A 23335-nucleotide genomic window follows, 5' to 3' on the forward strand; every position below is an offset into this window, starting at 1 on the left:
GTGCGGCAAACCAGATTCCCCACCCACCCTTTCCTCCAACTGCGACAGAGACTGTAATTCCGGTATTGGACTGTTCAGTCACCTGAGAACTCACTTTTGGAGTGGCAGCAAGTCTTCCTCGATTTTGAGGGACTGCCTATTGATGATGATTATAGTTTCTCTTCTGACATCTTCTGCTCTATTTGCATACCTTCTCACAGATTTGGTCTTTCGCTCTGCATCGCCTTCTGTACACTTAATACTCTATATGTGTTCCACACAATTTCTTTTGTCACTGCTACGTACCTGTTTTTCTGTATTCTTCATAAACTCTTCTTTCATTGACCAGAGATCTGGAGACAGACCCGGAGCTCCAAACCAACAAAAATTACCTTGTCTGGTATTGATGATGGTGTTGTCTGTTGCTTTTGCAAGAGGGAGCTCATGATCAGGGTCGAGGTTGGGAGAGTGTAGCAATAGGTTAGATAGGTGGCTGAAGGAAGTGGGGAATAAAAGGATATGGGAACAGGGCAGGCTCATGGATTGGGACTACTGGTTATGTGGAGAATAAACTTGAACACTGATTGGTTGGCCCAAATGGGCTATTTTAATGTTGCAACATCTATGTCATTCCACATAAGGCCCCAGAAACAGAGACTGAAAGTAGAAATGCACGGGATTCAGCTCTGGATGTATTATCATTGCTGCGTTGTATTTATTGTACAGCAGTTTTATTTATTATATATTACTGTGCTTAGTTTCACAATTCTATTTCATCAGTAGTAGAATGGACTGCATTTATTACGGTGTGAATTGTCTGTAAAATAATTCCATTATTATTGCTGTTCGGGAAGTGCTGGGGCATGGGTCAAATCAGCCTGTTCCCGTGGGCTAGGAATTGAAGAGGCAGCGAGGTCAAGTTGTAGCTGAGAACCAGTGAGATTGGGGACTGTGAGTCAACAATAAAATCAAGAGTTTATTCACTGCAGATTCACTCCTGTGTATGCACATACCAAGGCTGACATTGGTTATTTGAAGAAAACATCCTCTGCTGTTGTGTATGAATTAGAACTCAGGACAATTGACTCCGGGGAATGTAGTGTTTAATATTGAAGACAGACAGGCATATTTTGAGTCTCTGAGCATTGGCAATCAGTTGCCCAAGTTGAGATCGTGAAGTGGGAGGGATGCATTGGGGGAGGTGGGTTCCAGAGTCCAGGATGCTAAGACACCTGGTGGAGGGGGTTGTGCTGTATGGAAATAGGGTGGAATTGATGGAGTCAAGATTATAGGTTATACATTTTATTTTTTAGAGGTATATATGAGGGCAGAAGAGGAATGGTCCCTGCAAGCCTTTAAAAAATATATAGGTAGAGTTGTTTAATGCAGTTGATTTAGTCACAAAGATAATCAAATAGAAATGACGTAAGAGATGAATCAGAGGTCTGACTGGTCCCTAGTTACATTGCGTTGATATCAGATTAGTTGAAAAGACCAATATCTCTCAACTAGAGCAGCTTGAACAGTAAATATTTTTTTAAGAATCTTCATAGTTCTTTTAAGAAATTGAAATTTTGAGGAATGGAATTGAAAAACAGAAGTTACATTAAAATTAAACAGAACCTTGGTTAGACTACATGGATTAGTGTACACAGTACTAGTCTCCATATTACAAAAAGGACATAGAGGCACTGGAGAAAGTGCAAAAAAGATTTACAAGGATGATACCAAAACTGGCAAATTATAACGATCAGGAAAGTCTGAACAGACTGGGCTCTTTTCTGTAGAAGAGAGGTTGAGGGAAGACCTAATAGAGGTCTTTAAAATTATGAAGAGATTTGATAGGGTAGTCATAGAAAGACATTTCCACTTGTGGGGAGTTCAAAACTAGGGGTCACAAATACAAGATAGACCCTAATAAATCCAATAAGGAATTCAGGAGAAACATCTTTACCCAGAAAAATGGTCAGAATGTGGAACTTGCTACAAGGTGAATAGCATTTAAGGGGAAACTAGATTAAGTACATGGAGGGAGAACGGAACAGAGGTTATGCTGAAAGGGTTAGATGAAGTAGGGTGGGAATAGCCTGTTTTTGTGCTTTAATTTCTATATAATCCTATGTACTTTTCAACAGCTCTTTAATGAGTTTTCACAGCTAAGCCTGATCCTGTTCAAACACACTTTCCAACTGGATAGCCAGTGTCTCAATATATGTGCAAATTCCTTCAAAAAGTCTAGAAACAAGATTTTGTTACAGCAGAATAGAAGTCTTATGTAGGGCACAAAAGTTATAATAGAATTTAAACATGGTGCACTGAAACAATCCTCACCCAAAAGAAACAAGCAAAATGCATCAAAATAATAATTTCCATAAAGTTTTAAATAGAATTTTTTTTTTTACTGAATTTATAAACATGCATACAGAAATACTTAAAATCAAATGCAGGTTCACCAATCTGGACAACACAAATAGACAATTGTAATAGATTTGACTGAGAATAGCTGAGCTACAGATATGGGTTTTAATAGGTGCAAGAATCAATTTTTAAATGTTGCACTAGGAATGCATTATATTTTTCTTTGGTAAATTAAGATTGTGCTATTTAGTCACTGTGCAAAATTTATATTTTACACAAAAAGTGAAATATTTGCCGTTTTGGTGCAATGTTTAAACCTTTAAACAGCTAATTGGCTACTATAGTACGGGTACGTGGTCATTCTTTTTACTGGTGTTTGTACACAGTGGTGGTATTCACAACACAATCCAACAAACATTCATAGCTTGTTTGTCTGTAGTCCTCAGCAAACATGCTGCTATAGGCCTCAATTCACAAGCCCCTGCACTGAGATATTGCTGGAACTAGAACTTTTTCTAAGCAATTAGATGGAGTTGCTTTATGCTAGGTCTGAAATGATGGTCCTCGAACAAGTCACTTCAGATTCGGCCGCTTGTGCATATGTGTATATCAGGGGGCTAATTTTCCAACTTTGCTGGGGAACCTCACCCACTGGCAGTATATATTGAAAAAGTATGCATTGTGAACACTCAAATTTCCAATATGTGCTCCCACCAGGTAAGGTTGCCTGTCAGGATGAAGTCAGAAAGTTCCTCTGATGTACTTACTAATATTTTGTCAAGACTCACCGGAAATGACTCCACAAAAATTAACATGGTTCTACAAAACTCAACTGCAAAAATTTGTATCACAACAGCTATCTCATCTATTGCATTGAAGACATTCATATAGCACCGTTTCATCCTCAAGATGTTCCAAAGCTCTTCACAGCCATTACACGCAGCAAAGTACCACAAACAACGCTGAGATAAATGACCAAATAATTTGTTTTAGCAGGCTTAGCTGAGCAATTAATGTTGGTCAGTACACCAGGAAAAGTCCCCTGCTCTTCTTTTACATTCACCTGAGGAGGAAGACTTGGTTAACATCTCAACCAAAAGATTGTGAACTTCCCTATAAACCAACATAGTGGCACATGGAAAAGGTGATTTCAAGAACCGTGCATGTCCAACATCTCCCTAAAAGGTGGATGACATCCCAACTTAGCAATTACACATACACAAAGAGCTTCTACACATTAACTAGCTTTTTAGCTAAATATTCTTATCCTGTTCTCCTGAGGTAGTTACGCAGGCACCGAGCCTCCTGTTACCCCCATTCAAATGACTATTCTTCACCCGTGAGCCAGTGAAACCAATGCCAACTTTAGGATTCTTATTGCCTTCATGATACCTTTAACAAATGAGCCAACAAGTTAACTTGGCCTTCCATTGGTGTCTTTACACAGAGTCTCATCAGTGTCCAATTTTGTTTACAATCGACAATACTGATGAATGTTCTCTAACCAAAATGTTTATATTTTCTCTTTTCAGTGATGTGTATTTCTAGCAACTCCTGTTTTTACTTCAGAATTCCATTTGTTGCTTTTTTCACCTCAAAAAGTCACAATCATTGTTAGCTGACTTCATTAAAGTAATATAGAAGCTGCCTTGATAAGTGTATATAAAATAAACCATGAATTTGCTGCATCTCTTTCGGTGCTTAAAAGGATCAAAAATTAAATATAAACTGATTGATTTGCTAGCGTTCTCACAAGATCCCATTTTTTAAAAAGTGAAGAAATACTTAATCCCCAGAAGAAAAAAAGTGTTTACATTGCCATAAAAGTTCCAGAAGTAGATAAACTGTCCAGAAGCTGTTGCAGTGCGAGAAAAACAGGTCTTTTTAAAAATGTGTTAGATTTCCCTTGAATATAGAAGATTAAGAGGTGATCTAATTGAGGTGTTTAAGCTGATCAAAGGAGTCGATAGAAAAGATAGAGAGAAACTATTTCCTCTGGTGGGAGAAGCCAGAACAAGGGTGCATAACCTTAAATTGAGAGCTAGGTTATTCAGGGGGATGTCAGGAAGCATCTCTTTACACAAAGGATAATGGAAATCTTGAATTCCCGCAAAAAGCTATTGAGGCTAGATTTTTGTTACGCATGGATATTAAGGGTTACGGAACCAAGGTGTGTAGGTGGAGTTAAGATTCAGATCAGCCACAATCTAATTGAACGGCGGAACAGGCTCAAGGGGCCGAGTGGTCTACGTTCCTAAAAGTGTAATGGACGCCTGTTAATCCACCCTGATGGAAATACTCACCTCATTTGTTAGATTATCGCCATTAAGCAAAGTTTCTCAACCCTGATTTAAAGTAGCTCAACTTTTTTAGACAACTTGCAAAAGTTCTTAAATTATTTTAGACAATTACATACACTATTTATACAAGAATAACTGATCTCTACTTTATTTTTTAAATCGAGATCTTAAAAACATGCAATTTGCATCAGTGCTTTCGAGCCTCATGTAGTGGGGTTCAAGCTAAATGCCTTCTGAATGACAGCAATTTATATTTCTGTTGCCGCAGCACATCATCTTTTACTGTGCAAAGATTTAAAACCTGCATAATGTGAACAGACTTCATAGAAAAACAAACAATTGAGAAACTCTGCAATGATATAACACTATCAATAAAACTAAGGAAAGAAACTTTCAAAAATAACTGAGCCACCAGAGTTTCCTTCATAATTCAATGAGGATTAATAATTAATAGAGTTTAACAGAGTTGCATTATACAGTAAACACATTCTGCATACTTTTATATTGCAGCCTAGGTAGATCAATGAAAGGTATACTGCCTTGCTGAAGTACTATAAACTAAATAAACAAACAGTCAATGGTGGTCCAAATATACATTTCACAGATTATTCTGCAATATATTTTAGTAGAGTCAGCACAAAAATGCTTGGTTTTCAAAAGGCACACTACTTCAGTAGTTCACTATAGGGTGACTCGGTGGTTCCATTCTATCAGCGGGGAGTCGCGGGTCAGAGAATCAGGGCTATAATGTTGTAGCCATATCTGCAACTCATGCACCCCATGTGCACGGTTTCTCCCCTGGAAGCACTGGATCACAGAAACATTCCTTATTTTGTACATTCCAGTTTCACATTGTGAATATTCACCTGCATCTATTACTTGGCAAATTTATACATGCGATATAAAATTAAAAATCTTCTCAACTTTACAGCACAATCCAAATTTAAATTGTTCTTCAATTTCTTAAATACATTCAAGTTTATAAATGATTACAAATTGTTACATACTTGCAACTACATTTATATATATATATATATATATATATATATACTTAGATTATATACACTTAGTGCCATGTTGCAAAAACATTCAAGCTTTTTTTTTTAAATATAAAAGTTGTACTGTAAGTCTCATTCCAAAACACATACTGCAGTTGAATTTCCTCACATCTTGCAGTAGAACCGACTAGAGTTGACCAATACTCTATTCTGCAGCCATTAAAAATAATTTACATTTTAAAGCTACCCGATATTAATACCATTGCTACAAGTATAAATTCTGATGCAGTTACATTACTAGACCATAGAAGTGTCTACAACTTTCCCAATAGAGTTGTTCATGCTCAAAAGGAGTGAAAATATCTGTATCATGTATTCCTGATACTATGGTACAGATACTGAAATTAGTATCAGTCCCTGCATAATACATTCAAGTTCAGCCCCAACAGTCAAAATTGTAAAGATTATAAATTGGTAACATGTTACATTAACAATGAAGAATTTAGTTTGGATCAAATATTTAATTTAATAGCAGGATATTTAATTTTGATTATATTACTGGGTATATTTAAATCTAAAGACTGCCAATTATATGACTCTGTACCTGCATTGTTATTGGCAGGTTAAAGCATTACAGAGTATAAGTAGTCTGAGCCACAGAGGTGCTGGGCATCGTGACTAGCATGAATAACCTTAAACTGTGTACTTCAGGAATTCCAAACGTCTTGGACTCGTGCAGTTTTCAGCACTCTGATGGAGAAAAGGTGTCAGGGTGCTACTGCTCACTTATTGCTGGCTGAAGCGTCCCTTTCTCTATTAAATGAGCTTTCAGGATGTTGTAGATATATAGCTGCTGTTCTGGTTGAAGTATTAACAGTTGCTGTAAGACTTTGCTGGGACTTGGACCTCTGCAAAAGACCAAAATGAAACAAAACATTAGCCTCATACACTACTAATATATATATGTATAAAAAATTGCATTATAATTTTGTTTTCAAAATACTAATTTGGATTACTCAGGAGAGGGAAGGGGAGGAAGGAGGATGAGATTGTGTTGTCTATTCCCTTTCTGCCTTCCTCCGCTTCGGAGTTGTGCTACAGGAGGCAGCATTGCTGAAATATAGGGCCCAAGTTTCCACAAGAAAAAAAACGGGCACCCCTCCGAGCTGGGCGCCCGTTTTTCGCGCCTAAAAAAATCCTCGGTAGTCTGCACCTACTTACAGGTCCTCTGGCCCTTGGCGCAGTCAGCACGAGCTATGGGGGGGGCGGAGCCAGGTCCCGACGCTGAAAACAGTGCCGGGACCTCTGCACATGCGTGCTACAGTCGGCACGCAAGTGCAGTAGCTCCAGGTGCCGAACTGTGTGGGAGGGGCCGAAAGAACGCAGCCACTAGCCCTGGCCCAATGGCCTCACTGGGGCTCCTCCCACGGCCAGCTCCTGCTCCCCGCCTGACCAGACCCGACACTCGCTCCCACCCCCCCCCCACCGCCACCCCCGCCCGCCGACCAGACCCGACCCGACACCCCCCCCCCCCCCGACGACCCGAGACCCGCTCCCCCCCCCCGACTGACCCGACCCGCGCTCCTGTTCCCCGACCCGACGCCCACCCCTCTCTCTCTCCCTCCCCTCCCTCTCTCTCTCTCCCCCCTCCCCCCCTCTCTCTCTCTCCCCCCTCTCTCTCTCTCCCCCCCTCCCCCTCTCTCTCTCACCCCCCCTTCCCCCCTCTCTCCCTCCTCTCCCCCCCCTCCTCTCTCCCCCCCCTCTCTCCCCCCCCCTCTCTCTCTCCTCTCTTCCCCTCCCCCACTCTCTTCCCCCCCTCTCTCCCCCCCCCCTCTCTCTCTCCTCTCTTCCCCTCCCCCACTCTCTTCCCCCCCCCACTCTTTCTCCCCCCCCTCTCCTCCCCCTCTCTCTCTCCCCCTCTCTCTCTCCCCCTCTCTCTCTCCCCCTCTCTCTCTCCCCCTCCCCCCCCTCCCCCCTCCCCCCCTCTCTCCCCCCACTCTCTCCCTCCCTCTCCCTCTCTCTCTCCCTCCCGCTCCGCGGCACGAACGGCTGCAGAATTCTCCCTGGCTGAAGCACTTTCACACAGGTATGAAGATGGTTTATTTAATCTTTTCGTGGCTTATAAATGTTTATTCAGGTTGGATTTATTTGTATAATATTTGTAGAAGTATAAATAAGGATTTATTGTCGAATTTAATGAGTTCCCTTCCCCTCCCCTCCCCCCCACCTCGTTCTGGACGCCTAATTTGTAACCTGCGCCTGATTTTTTAATGTGTAGAACAGGTTTTTTCAGTTCTACAAAAATCTTCACTGGCTCCATTCTACTTTAGTTTGGAGTACATTTTCACTGTGGAAACTTTCAAATCAGGCGTCAGTGGCCGGACACGCCCCCTTTTGAAGAAAAAATTCTGTTCTAAACTAGAACTGTTCTACCTGACTAGAACTGCAGAAAAAAAAATGTGGAGAATTGCCATTTCTAAAATAGTCCGTTCTCCACCAGTTGCTCCTAAAAATCAGGCGCGAATCATGTGGAAACTTGGGCCTTACAGCTTGACTTTTTCTTTCAGCAGCAGGGAATTCAGAAATAAACTTAGGCTGCAAGAATTCCTGATTTTTAAAAATTATTTCCCTTGCTGGATGTATTATTACAGTCTCCTAATTGTATTAAGCTGCAAACTACAAAATAAAGTTAAGCATGCCTATGACTGGGAGACAGTAGGAAATCCAAGGTAAAGAACACAAGCTCTGGAAATGGAGTAGAACATAAGCTGCAGTATATGGGAAAGAAAGTTGCAATAAAATAGGCAATTTTGAGCTTGTTTAATTATTTCCTCAAGAATAATGTGTGATGCGTATAATTTTTTTATGCCTATATTGTCAAATGGTTCAAAAAATGAAAAGTTCGAAAATGCTTGAATCATTTGATTGGTTGTTTTTGTGATTGTTGCTGGTAGTTTATTAGCAGCTATTTAAATCTAGCTAGTTTTCACTTTATTTTAGAGAGGGTTGGGAGTTGTTTATGCATATTTAAAGCAATCAGCTTTAAATATGCCTGAGTTAAATGGTTTTTGATATTTTCTGAGCATGATATCCTATTGAACAATTTTTAGTCAATGGACACATGCAATCGTGATGGACAGTTTAAAAAAAATTTGTTCTCGGGATGTGGGCGAAGTGACAAGACCACATTTATTGCCCATCCCCATTTACACTGAGGAGGAAGGAAGGAATGAAAGAAGGGAGGGAGGAAAGAGCAGACTTGCATTTATGTAGCACCTTGAACAATCTCAGGATGTCCCACAGTGCTTCACAATCAATGAATTTGTTATATATGTAAACTTGTATATACCTTGGGAGCACAGGTACTTAAGGAGGCCTCATAGGCTGGAGAGGCACTCTGGAGACCTGCAATAAAAGACTAAAGGTCACACTTTACTTTGAACTCACAGTATCCAGTTAGACTTTTTATTCATATATAACTGGCGACGAGATACAGATGACGAACCTAACGATGTAGAGAACAGTGGGCATTCTGGAGAAATTCTCGGAGGGAGATGATTGGGAAACCTTCCTGGAGCGATCTCCGCGGCTAACGAGCTGGGAGGAGAAGCGAACGCTACCAAACGAAGGCCGATTCTCCTCACCGTCTGCGGGGCACCAATGTATGGCCTCATGAAAAATCTGCTAATTCCAGCGAAACCCACGGAGAAATCGTACGATGATTTGTGCACACTGGTCCGGGAGCATCTGAACCCGAAGGAAATCGTTCTGATGGCGAGGTACCGGTTCTACACCTACAAAAGGTCTGAAGGCCAGGAAGTGGCGAGTTATGTCGCCGAGCTAAGACGCCTCGCAGGACATTGCGAATTTGAAGGACATTTGGAGCACATGCTCAGAGACATTTTCGTACTTGGCATTGGCCACGAAACGATACTTCGCAAACTTTTGACTGTAGAGACTCCAACCTTGAGTAAGGTCATAGCGAAAGCCCAGGCGTTCATTGCCAATACTAAGCAAATCTCTCAGCACACGAGTGCTGCTACAAGTACTGTGAACAAAGTGATGTTGTTTTCAAATCGCATCGCAGCTGCACGTCTGCAAATGTCTCAGAGTCCACATCAAGGGTGATGAATGCAAAGCCATTAACACCTTGTTGGCGCTGCGGGGGTGATCATCGTTTCCATTCATGCCACTTCAAAGGGTACGTTTGCAAGTGCTGTGGAACAATGGGACACCTCCAACATATGTGGAGGCGAGCTGCAAACTCTGTTAATCCTGAAAACCACCATGTTGCAGAGGAGGACAGATCCACGGCGGATCATGACGAACCAGAGCCTCAGACCGAGGAGGCAGAGGTATATGGGGTGCACACATTTACCACAAAGTGTCCCCCGATAATGCTGAAGGTTGAATTAAATGGACTCCTGGTGTCAATGGAGCTGGACACGGGCGCGAGCCAGTCCATTATGAGCAAAAAGACTTTCGATAAATTGTGGTGCAGCAAGGCCTTAACCAGTCTTGACTCTCATTCGCACTAAACTGAGAACTTACACAAAGGAACTGATTCCCGTAATCGACAGTGCTACTGTAAAGGTCTCCTACGATGGAGCGATGCACAAGCTACCGCTCTGGATGGTACCAAGCGATGGTCCCACGCTGCTCGGCAGGAGCTGGCTGGGAAAGATACGCTGGAACTGGGACGACGTCTGAGCGCTCTCGTCCGCTAACGACACTTCGTGTGCCCAGGACTTAAACAAGTTCCCTTCTCTGTTTGAACCAGGCATCGGGAAGTTCCAAGGAGCAAAAGTGCAGATCCACCTAATTCCGGGGGCGCGACCCATCCATCACAAGACGAGAGAAGTACCATACATAATGAGAGAAAGGGTAGAGATCTAGCTGGACCGGCTGCAACGAGAGGGCATCATTTCGCCGATCGAATTCAACGAGTGGGCCAGTCCGATTGTTCCAGTCCTCAAGCGAGATGGCACCGTCAGAATCTGTGGTGATTACAAAGTAACTATCAATCGTTTCTCCCTGCAGGATCAATACCCACTGGCTGACGACCTTTTTGCTACGCTGGCGGGAGGAAAGACGTTCACGAAGCTGGACTTGACATCGGCCTACATGACGCAGGAGCTGGAGGAATCATCGAAGGGCCTCACCTGCATCAACACGCACAAAGCTCTCTTCATTTATAACAGATGCCCGAGTTTGGAACTCGGTCAGCTGCGGCGATATGGAAAGCTTACTGAAGTCGGTCCCGCGCACGGTGGTCTTCCAGGGCGACATCTTGGTTACAGGTCGGGACACAGTCGAGCATCTGCAGAACCTGGAGAAGGTTCTTAATCGACTCAACCACGTGGGGCTCAGGTTAAAACGCTCGAAGTGCGTTTTCCTGGCGCCTGAAGTGGAGTTCCTAGGGAGAAGAATCGCGGCGGACGGCATCAGGCCCACCGATTCGAAGACGAGGCAATCGAGAACGTACCGAGGCCACAGAACGTGACGGAGCTGCGGTCGTTTCTAGGACTCCTGAACTATTTTGGTAACTTCTTACCGGGTCTCAGCACACTGTTAGAACCACTGCACACCTTACTGCGTAAAGGAGACAAATGTGTATGGGGCAAAAGCCAAGAAAATGCCTTTGTAAAAGCTAGAAAATTGTTATGCTTGTGTTGTACGATCCATGTAATGCGTCGTCGTATGGCGTCGGATGTGTATTGCAACAAGTTCATGAATCTGGGAAATTGCAACCGGCTGCTTATGCATCCAGAAGTATGTCTATGGCTGAGAGAACCTACAGCATGATTGAAAAAGAAGTGATAGTGTGTGTCTATGGGGTAAAGAAAATGCATCAATATCTGTTTGGGCTAAAATTTGAATTGGAAACTAACCATAAGCCACTAATATCCCTGTTTTCCGAGAGTAAGGGGATAAATACAAATGCATCGGCTCGCATCCAGAGATGGGCGCTCACGTTGTCCGTATACAACTACGCCATCCGCCACATGCCAGGCACAGAAAACTGTGCCGATGCTCTCAGTAGGCTGCCATTGCCTACCACAGGGGTGGAAATGGCGCAGCCCGCAGATTTAGTCACGGTTATGGAAGCTTTTGAGAGTGAGCAATTATCCGTCACAGCCTAACAGATTAGAACCTGGACGAGCCAAGACCTCTTACTGTCCCTAGTAAAAAATTGTGTGCTTCACAGGAGCTGGTCCAGTGTCCCAGTGGATGTGCAGGAAGAGATAAAGCTGTACCAGCGGTGCAAAGATGAAATGTCTATACAGGCAGACTGTCTTCTGTGGGGTAATTGGGTAGTGGTCCCCAATAAGGGCAGGGACACTTTCATCAGTGACCTCCACAGTACCCACCCAGGCATCGTAATGATGAAATCGATAGCCATATCCCACATGTGGTGGCCTGGTATCGATGCGGACTTAAGAGTCCTGCATGCACAGATGTAACACATGCTCGCAGTTAAGCAATGCACCCAGGGAGACGCCACTAAGTTTATGGTCTTGGCCCTGCAAACCGTGGTCCAGGGTCCATGTCGACTATCCCGTTTTTGGGTAAAATATTCCTTGTGGTTGTAGATGCGTACTCCAAATGGATTGATTGTGAGATAATGTCGGCAAGCATGTCCGCTGCCACCACTGAAAGCCTGCGGGCCATGTTTGCCACGCACGGACTACCTGATGTCCTTGTGAGTGACAACGGACTATGTTTTACCAGTGCCGAGATCAAAGAGTTCATGACCCGTAACGGGATCAAACATGTCATATCTACCCCGTTCAAACCAGCATCCAATGGTCAGGCAGAGAGAGCAGTGCAAACTATCAAGCAGACCTTGAAGAGGGTAACTGAAGGCTCACTGCAGACTCGCCTATCCCGAGTTCTGCTTAGCTACCGCACAAGACCCCACTCGCTCACTGGGATTCCACCTCATGAACTGCTCATGAAAAGGGCACTTAAGGCAAGGTTCTCGTTAGTTCACCCTGATCTACATGAACAGGTAGAGAGCAGGCGGCTTCAACAAAGTACATATCAGGATAGTGCAAATGTGTCATGCGAAATTGAAATCAAGATCCTGTATTTGTATTGAATTATGGACAAGATCCCAAGTGGCTTCCCGGCACTATTGTGGCCAAAGAGGGGAGCAGGGTGTTTCGGGTCAAACTTTCAAATGGACTCATTCACCGGAAACACTTGGACCAAATCAAACTCAGATTCACGGACTATCCTGAGCAACCCTCTTTGGACCCTACCTCTTTGACCCCCCCCAACATACACACCAGTGGCAACCGACACCGCGGTTGGCCACGAAGCAGAACCCATCACCCGCAGCAGCCCAGCAGGATTCACCACACCAGGCAGCCCAGTAAGGCTAGCTGCACAGCAGCCCAGCGAGGGCCCAACAAACAATTCACCGAAACCAGCATTTACACCGAGACGATCAACCAGGGAAAGAAAGGCCCCAGATCGACTCATCTTGTAAATAGTTACACTGTTGCCTTTGGGGGTGGGGGGGCGGAGTGTTGTTATGTATGTCAACTTGTATATACCTTGTACAGCCACCAGAAGGCTCATCCCCTGGAGTCCCAAGGGATCCCACAATTCCTTGGGAGCACAGGTACTTAGGGAGGCCTCACAGGCTGGAGAGGCACTGTGGAGACCTGCAATAAAAGACTAAGGTCACACTTTACTTTGAGCTCACAGTATCCAGTCAGACTCTTTATTCATACACCACAGAATTATTTTAGGAATGTAGTCACTGTTGTAATGTAAGGAAACATGGCAGCAAGGTCTCAAAAATAGCAATGAGATAATTGACCAGATATCTGTTTTAGTAATCTTGGTTGAAGGATAAATCTTGGCCAGAACTCCCCTGTGTTTTGTGCCATGGGATTATTTATATCGAGGGGCCGTATGGCCTACTCCTGCTCCTAATTCTTATGTTATGAGGAGATAGCCTTCATCGCGGACTACCCAGCCTCTGTCCTGTTCTTGCAGCACGGTGTTGATATGACTATTCCAGTTAAGCTTTTTTAAAAAATTCATTTGCAGGATGTGGGCATCACTGGCAAGGTCGGCATTTATTGCCCATCCCTAGTTACACTTGAGAAGGTACTGGTGAGCCTCCTTCTTGAACCCGTTGCTGTTCATGAGGTCAATGTACTCCCACAGTGCTGTTAGGTAGAGAGTTCTAGGATTTTTGACCTCGCGATAATGAAGGAACGGCAATATATTTCCAAGTCAGGATGGTGCATGACTTGAAGGGGAACTTAGAGATGATGGTGTTCCCATGCGCCTGCTGCCCTTATCCCTCTAGGTGGTAGAGGTCGCAGGAGTAAGACAAAACAGATAAATTTGACACCAAGCCACATAAGAAGAAATTACGGCAGATGGCCAAAAGCTTGGTCAAAGAGGTAGGATTTTAAGGAGCGTCAGAGAGGTGGAGAGGTTTAGGGAGGGAGTTCCAGAGCTTAGGGCCCACACTGCAGACACGGTGCGCCGGTGGTGGAGGGAGCGAATGTTTAAGGCGGTGAATGGGGTTCTGACCAAGCGGGCTGCTTTGTCTTGAATGGTGTGGAGTTTCGAGTGTTGTTGGAGCTGCTCTCACCCAAGAAAGTGATCAGTGGTGAACCTCACGATGTTGCTGGTGCAAGACTTGGCAATGGTGGTGCTTAAGGTCAATGGAAGGTGGTTAGGCTTTTTCTTGTTCAAGATGGTCATTACCAGCAATTGCATTGAATTGCATGGAATGTACAGCATAGGAACAGACCATATGACCCAACTGGTCCATGCAGGTGTTTATGCTCCACACGAACCTCCTCCCACCCCTCTAATCTAACCCCATCAGCATAACTTTCTATTTATATTTATGGCCCCAAGTTTTGGTCTCCCCAGAGTAGAAACACCTTCTCTATGTCTACCCTATCAAACTCCTACAGAATCTTAAAGACATCTTTAAGGTCACCCCTCAGTCTTCTCTTTTCTCGAGAAAAGAGCCCCAGCCTGTTCAGTTTTTTCCCCAATAGGTCTAACCTCTCAGTTCTGGTATCATCCTTGCAAATCTTTTTTGGACCCTTCTCTCGCACCTCTATATCCTTTTGATAATATGGAGACCAGAACTGTGCACAGTACTGTAAGTGTGGTCTAACCAAGATTCTATACATGTTTAACATAACTTATTTACTCAACACATCCTTTATTATCTCATAACTCAACTCACACTCTGTCTAAGCACAGGCATTAACACTTTCCTTTCCATGGCTGTAATCGTGTCATTAAGAAGGCTATTCTCTTTTTCCTTCCTCATCTCTCTCAAAAATGTATAGCTATTTAGTTATTTAGTTGCTAATCTCGTCCCAGCTAAAGCCAATTTTCCTTTAAAGCTACAACATCATGTCACTCCATTCTAATTAGTGCCTCTAAAAAGACTTGCATTTATATAATGCCTTTCATGACCTCAGGATGTTCCAAAGCACTTTACAGCCAATGAAGTACTTCTGAAGTGCAGCTACTGTTGTGTAGGAATATAAATAGCAGCCAATTTGCACAAAACAAAGTTCCATAAATAGCAATGAGATAAATGACCAGATAATCTGTTTTAGGAATGTTGGTTGAGGGATAAATGTTGGCCAGGAGACTAGGTAAAACACTGCTGCTATTCTTCGAAATAGTGCCATGGGATCTTTATTGTCGGCCAGTGAGGGATGACGGGGCCTCAATTTAGTGTCTCATCTGAAAGACAGCACCTCCAACAGTGCAGCATTTCCTCAGTACTGTACTGAATTGTAAGTCTAGATTATGTACTTAGGTGGCGTGAATGTTACCTGCCAGTTGTCAGCTCATACTTAGACGTTATACAGGTCCTGCTGTAAAGTGATATGGGCTGCTTCATTATTGGAACAGCTGTAAATGGAGCTGAGTGCAGCAGAATCGTCAGCAAACAGCCCCACTTATAATGGAAGGAAGGTCAATGATGAAGGAGCTGAATTTGGTTGAACCATGACATTTCCCCGAGGAACTCCTGCAGTATCGTCCAGGGCACACAATGCTTAGCCTCTGACAGCCACAACCATCTTTCTTTGTGTCGGATATGCCTCCAGTCACTGGAAGGTTTTCTCTCTGATCTTTGGTGAGCTTAGTTTTGCTAGGGCTCCTTTCAAGTCCCACACTTTAAAAATGCGATGGGCAGTTTTGGTTTTGTGCTATACTTCCCCACACCCAATGAATATGCAATGGACACGAGAGATATAAGACTGCTAAACACAGATAGGTAGATTATTGTTTCGTTTTAACCACTGCAAATGATAATGCTCTCAACAGGTCATTCCTGGAAGCTAGTCTTATAGCTTTTCGGCAGGGTCCTTCCCCATCTAAATTGTACTACTCTTGTTTACTCCTACATTGGTTGCAGAATGCTTAGATGAAGGTAGATAGATCACATATATTGTAGGGTATATTTCATTCAAATGATATGCATTTCCACACACTACCACCATCCGTCTGTTCCATCAGTCTCTGCAGGCAACTATGCTTTTGAGTTAGGAGAGTAGTCATATGTCAGGTTTAATTTCAAGTCAAAACAAACTGGCAGGACTATAATTGTATAATTAAACAGAAGAGTGGTGAAGTGATAGTTATATATTCGTTCCATTTATAAATCTTTAAAACACGTGATTACTGTTATGTCTGTAAACATTGTAACTGTAAGATTTGCCACCAGAGGGCGCAACTGTTGGAGGCCCAAGGGTCACCTGCACATCTCGTGCAAGGGAGTATAAAAGGTTGACTGCCATGCTGCTCAGGCACTCTGGAGTTGTATTAAAGAGACTAAGGTCACATCAGTTTTGGCTCACAGTACTCAATCATGTGGAGTTCTTCCACACTTAACAATTGGAGACGAGCAACAGATTACGAACTTTCACGCGGTCATGGCTGCCGTTGGTATTTGAGATTTGTAGAACATGCTGGATTGGGACGATACAGTGATCAAGCACAGAGTGAGTCTCTTCACTGTGTGTGGGTCCACAATATATGACCTCATCAAGAATCTACTAGCACCGGAGAAACCAACGGAGAAGACATATACAGAGTTGTGTACGCTGGTTCGGGAACACCTCAAGACAAAGGAGAGCATCTTAATGGCCAGGTATAGTTTCTACACGCACCACCGCTCCGAGGGCAGGACGTGGCGAGTTATGTCGCCGACCTGAGACGCCTTGCGGGAACTTGCGAATTTGCTGGATTTTGGGGGGAAATGCTGCGGGACTTTTTTGTGCTTGGTATTGGCCATAAGGTCATTCTTCGCAAGCTGCTGTCCGCCGAATCCCTAGACCTGAGCAAGGCCATCACGATAGCCCAGGCATTCATATCCACGAGCGATAATACCAGATATCTTCCCAGCATCGAAGCTCACCGGCAAGCAGTGTGCATAAAATAACGTCGCTAGCAGGCAGAACTGCATATGGCAGGGTCTACACATCTGCAGCTGCAAGACCTAGGATGACTCTGTCCGTCAATGGGCGTGAATGCAAATCCATTAGCACCATGTTGGTGCTGCGGAGGTAATCATCGAGCCCATCAGTGTCGATTCAAGTACTACGTGTGTAAAGGCTGCGAAACAATGGGACACCTCCAGCGAATGTGCAAGAGTGCTGCGACTCACCACATAGAGTCGGCAGAGGATGATCGATCTGGCGCGGATCAAGCAGAACAAACAAGAGAGGCAACTCAACCCGAGGAAGAAGTATATGGGGTACACACCTTCACCACCAAGAGCCCTCCTATTATGCTGAAAGTCAAATTGAACGGTATTCCGGTATCAATGGAGTTGGACACAGGAGCGAGTCAGTCAATTATGAGCCAGAAGGTTTTTGAGAAACTGTGGAGCAACAAGGCACAAAGGCCCAAATTGAGCCCGAATCAGACAAAGCTGCGCATCTACACCAAAGAGCTCATACCAGTCATTGGCAGTGTGGCAGTTAAGGTATCGTACGATGGAGCTGGGCATGATTTATCACTGTGGATTGTACAAGGCGATGGCCCAACGCTATTCATCAGAAGCTGGCTGGGAAAGATTCGATGGAACTGGGACGACATCAAAGCACTATCTTCAGTGGATGATGCCTCATGCGCCCAAGTGCTGAGCAAGTTGCCGTTGCTATTTGAACCAGGCATCGGCAACTTCACAGGCGCCAAGGTGCAGATCCATCTAAGTCCCCGATGCAAGGCCCGTTCATCACAAGGCTCAAGCGGTTCCATATACGATGAGGGAGAAAGTCGAGATCGAACTGGTTAGACTTCAACGAGAGGGAATCATATCACCAGTCGAGTTCAATGAGTGGGCCAGTCCAATTGTTCCGATGTTGAAAAGCGATGGCACGGTCAGAATCTGCAGAGACTACAGGGTAACGATCAACAGTCTCGTTACAGGACCAGGACCCGCACCCAAGGCAGATGACCTGTTCGCAATGTTATCAGGGGGGAAGTCGTTCACCGAGTTGGACCTAACCTCCGCCTACATGACACAGGAGCTGGCTGAATCCTCGAAAAGATTGATGTGCATCAACACTCACAAAGGACTGTTTATATACCACAGGTGCCCTTTTGGGATTCGCTCAGCTACTGCCATCTTCCAGAGGAACATGGAGCGTCTGCTGAAATTGGTTCTGCGCACCGTTGTGTTTCAAGACGACATCCTGATCACCGGTTGTGGCACCACCGAACACCTGCACAACTGGAAGAGGTTCTAAGTCGACTAGACAGAGTGGGACTCAGGCTGAAACGCTTCAAGTGTGTTTTCCTGGCACCAGAGGTCGAATTTTTGGGGAGAAAGATTGCAGCAGACGGCATCAGACCCACGGACTCAAAGACAGAGGCCATCAAGAATGCACCCACACCACAGAATGTGACGGAGCTGCGTTCGTTCCTGGGACTCCTCAACGATATTGGTAGCTTTCTACCCGGGTTAAGCACTTTACTGGAACCGTTGCACATGTTGCTACGTAAAGGTGATGACTGGGTTTGGGGTAAATCTCAAGAGACAGCCTTTGAGAAGGCCAGAAACCTACTTTATTCTAATAAGTTGTTTGTACTGTATGACCCGTGTAAACGATTAGTGCTAGCTTGTGATGCATCATCGTACAGGGTCGACTGTGTGTTACAGCAAACCAATGTATCGGGTAAACTTCAACACGTTGCATACGCATCTAGAGGTCTGTCTAAGGCTGAAAGAGCCTACAGTATGGTCGAGAAAGAGGCATTAGCATGTGTATATGAGGTTAAGAAAATGCACCAATACCTATTTAGACTTCGGTTTGAGCTTGAAACCGACCACAAACTGCTCATTTTGCTGTTTTCAGAAAGCAAAGGTATAAACACAAATGCTTCGTCCCGCATCCAAAGATGGGCACAAACATTGTCCGCCTATGACTATGCTATCCGCCACAGAACAGGCAAGGAGAACTGTGCTGATGCCATCAGTCGGCTACCATTGCCCACTACCGGGGTGGAAATGGCGCAGTCCGCAGACTTGCTTCTGGTCATGGATGCTTTTGAGAGCGAGGGGTCACCCATCACTGCTCGCCAGATCAGGACCTGGACCAGCCAGGATCATGTGCTATCACTTGTAAAAAGTTGCGTCCTCAATGGGAGCTGGTCGGCTGTTTCCGGGGAAATGCAAGATGAAATTAAGCCGTTTCATCGATGCAAAGATGAAATGTCCATCCAGTCGGATTGTCTCTTATGGGGTAATCGCATGGTTTTGACAAAAAAAGGCAGGGAAATGTTTCCACGCGACCTACACATACCCACCATAGCATAGTCATGATGAAGGCTATAGCCAGGTCGCATGTTTGGTGGCCCGGCATTGACTCGGACTTAGAGTCACGTGTACAACACGTGCTCATGACTGAGCAATGCATCAAGGGAGGCTCCATTGAGTCTGTGGTCATGGCCCTCCAAACCGTAGATTTTGCTGGCCCCTTTCTCGGAAAGATGTTTTTAGTTGTAGTGGATGCTTACTCTAAATGAATTGAATGCGTAATCATGTCATCCAGCACATTCACTGCCACCATTGAAAGCCTCCGGGCTATGTTCGCCACCCATGGCTTGCTCGACGTCCTTGTCAGTGACAATGGACCGTATTTCATCAGTTCGGAATTCAATGAGTTTATGACCCGCAATGGCATTAAACATGTCAGGGCTGCCGTGTTTAAGCCCGCATCCAATGGTCAAGTGGAATGGACAGTCCAAACTATCAAGCAGAGCTTGAAACGCGTGAAGGAAAGTTCCTTGCAGACCCTCTTATCTCGAGTTTTGCTCAGCTACCGGACGCAACCCCACTCGCTCACTAGCGTTCCCCCTGCAGAATTAATGAAGAGAGCACTCAAAACCAGGCTCTCCCTAGTCCACCCGGATCTAAATGATCATGTGGAAACCCGGCGCCACCGGCAAAACATGTATCACGATCGCGCGGCTGTATCGCGTGACATTGATGTTAACGACTCTGTGTTTGTCCTTAATTACGGTCATGGTCCTAAATGGGTTGCTGGCACTGTCTTGGCCAAGGAGGGGAATAGAGTGTTTATAGTCAAACTACTGAATGGACAAACATGCAGAAAACATTTGGATCAGACCAAACTGCGGTTCACTGACAACCAGGAACAACCTGAAGAGGACATCACCATCATCGATCCACCAACACACACCCAACCAGCAATCGACCTCGCTGTCAATCAAGAGGATAAACCCACCATTCCCAACAGTCCTGTCAGACCAGCCACGCCGCAGTGCAGCAATGGTCCGACCAACTCACCCATGCCAGAGTTTGAACTCAGACGATCAACCAGGGTGTGTAGGGCCCCGGATCGTCTCAACTTGTAAATATTTTGTATCAAAGACTTTGGGTGGGGAGTGATATTATGTATGTAAACATTGTAACTGTGTAAGGCTTGCCACCAGAGGGCGCAACTGTTGGAGGCCCAAGGGTCACCTGCACACTTCGTGCAAGGGAGTATAAAAGGTTGTCTGCCTTGCTGCTTAGGTACTCTGGAGTTGTATTAATGAGACTAAGGTCACATCAGTTTTGGCTCACAGTACTCAATCATGTGGAGTTCTTCCACACTTAACAATTGGAGACGAGCAACAGATTACGAACTTTCACGCGGTCATGGCTGCCGTTGGTATTTGAGATTTGTAGAACATGCTGGATTGGGACGATACAGTGATCAAGCACAGAGTGAGTCTCTTCACTGTGTGTGGGTCCACAATATATGACCTCATCAAGAATCTACTAGCACCGGAGAAACCAACGGAGAAGACATATACAGAGTTGTGTACGCTGGTTCGGGAACACCTCAAGACAAAGGAGAGCATCTTAATGGCCAGGTATAGTTTCTACACGCACCACCGCTCCGAGGGCAGGACGTGGCGAGTTATGTCGCCGACCTGAGACGCCTTGCGGGAACTTGCGAATTTGCTGGATTTTGGGGGGAAATGCTGCGGGACTTTTTTGTGCTTGGTATTGGCCATAAGGTCATTCTTCGCAAGCTGCTGTCCGCCGAATCCCTAGACCTGAGCAAGGCCATCACGAAAACCCAGGCATTCATATCCACGAGCGATAATACCAGATATCTTCCCAGCATCGAAGCTCACCGGCAAGCAGTGTGCATAAAATAACGTCGCTAGCAGGCAGAACTGCATATGGCAGGGTCTACACATCTGCAGCTGCAAGACCTAGGATGACTCTGTCCGTCAATGGGCGTGAATGCAAATCCATTAGCACCATGTTGGTGCTGCGGAGGTAATCATCGAGCCCATCAGTGTCGATTCAAGTACTACGTGTGTAAAGGCTGCGAAACAATGGGACACCTCCAGCGAATGTGCAAGAGTGCTGCGACTCACCACATAGAGTCGGCAGAGGATGATCGATCTGGCGCGGATCAAGCAGAACAAACAAGAGAGGCAACTCAACCCGAGGAAGAAGTATATGGGGTACACACCTTCACCACCAAGAGCCCTCCTATTATGCTGAAAGTCAAATTGAACGGTATTCCGGTATCAATGGAGTTGGACACAGGAGCGAGTCAGTCAATTATGAGCCAGAAGGTTTTTGAGAAACTGTGGAGCAACAAGGCACAAAGGCCCAAATTGAGCCCGAATCAGACAAAGCTGCGCATCTACACCAAAGAGCTCATACCAGTCATTGGCAGTGTGGCAGTTAAGGTATCGTACGATGGAGCTGGGCATGATTTATCACTGTGGATTGTACAAGGCGATGGCCCAACGCTATTCATCAGAAGCTGGCTGGGAAAGATTCGATGGAACTGGGACGACATCAAAGCACTATCTTCAGTGGATGATGCCTCATGCGCCCAAGTGCTGAGCAAGTTGCCGTTGCTATTTGAACCAGGCATCGGCAACTTCACAGGCGCCAAGGTGCAGATCCATCTAAGTCCCCGATGCAAGGCCCGTTCATCACAAGGCTCAAGCGGTTCCATATACGATGAGGGAGAAAGTCGAGATCGAACTGGTTAGACTTCAACGAGAGGGAATCATATCACCAGTCGAGTTCAATGAGTGGGCCAGTCCAATTGTTCCGATGTTGAAAAGCGATGGCACGGTCAGAATCTGCAGAGACTACAGGGTAACGATCAACAGTCTCGTTACAGGACCAGGACCCGCACCCAAGGCAGATGACCTGTTCGCAATGTTATCAGGGGGGAAGTCGTTCACCGAGTTGGACCTAACCTCCGCCTACATGACACAGGAGCTGGCTGAATCCTCGAAAAGATTGATGTGCATCAACACTCACAAAGGACTGTTTATATACCACAGGTGCCCTTTTGGGATTCGCTCAGCTACTGCCATCTTCCAGAGGAACATGGAGCGTCTGCTGAAATTGGTTCTGCGCACCGTTGTGTTTCAAGACGACATCCTGATCACCGGTTGTGGCACCACCGAACACCTGCACAACTGGAAGAGGTTCTAAGTCGACTAGACAGAGTGGGACTCAGGCTGAAACGCTTCAAGTGTGTTTTCCTGGCACCAGAGGTCGAATTTTTGGGGAGAAAGATTGCAGCAGACGGCATCAGACCCACGGACTCAAAGACAGAGGCCATCAAGAATGCACCCACACCACAGAATGTGACGGAGCTGCGTTCGTTCCTGGGACTCCTCAACGATATTGGTAGCTTTCTACCCGGGTTAAGCACTTTACTGGAACCGTTGCACATGTTGCTACGTAAAGGTGATGACTGGGTTTGGGGTAAATCTCAAGAGACAGCCTTTGAGAAGGCCAGAAACCTACTTTATTCTAATAAGTTGTTTGTACTGTATGACCCGTGTAAACGATTAGTGCTAGCTTGTGATGCATCATCGTACAGGGTCGACTGTGTGTTACAGCAAACCAATGTATCGGGTAAACTTCAACACGTTGCATACGCATCTAGAGGTCTGTCTAAGGCTGAAAGAGCCTACAGTATGGTCGAGAAAGAGGCATTAGCATGTGTATATGAGGTTAAGAAAATGCACCAATACCTATTTAGACTTCGGTTTGAGCTTGAAACCGACCACAAACTGCTCATTTTGCTGTTTTCAGAAAGCAAAGGTATAAACACAAATGCTTCGTCCCGCATCCAAAGATGGGCACAAACATTGTCCGCCTATGACTATGCTATCCGCCACAGAACA

General features: G+C 45.1%; 1 protein-coding gene across 1 annotated transcript in view; it reads right to left on the bottom strand.

Annotated features, from left to right (window-relative positions):
• Nucleotides 1-2387: 2387 nt before the first annotated feature.
• The window catches only part of cds1 (CDP-diacylglycerol synthase (phosphatidate cytidylyltransferase) 1), a 200969-nt gene continuing 180021 nt past the window's right edge, over nucleotides 2388-23335 (bottom strand). The window contains exon 13 of the mRNA XM_070871063.1: nucleotides 2388-6543. Within this exon, the coding sequence (XP_070727164.1) occupies nucleotides 6411-6543 (133 nt within the window). The 3' untranslated portion in view covers nucleotides 2388-6410. The remainder of the gene's footprint in view (nucleotides 6544-23335) is intronic.

The sequence above is a fragment of the Pristiophorus japonicus genome, chromosome 2 (genome assembly GCF_044704955.1).
Source record: "Pristiophorus japonicus isolate sPriJap1 chromosome 2, sPriJap1.hap1, whole genome shotgun sequence".
NCBI classification, from domain to species: Eukaryota; Metazoa; Chordata; class Chondrichthyes; family Pristiophoridae; genus Pristiophorus; species Pristiophorus japonicus.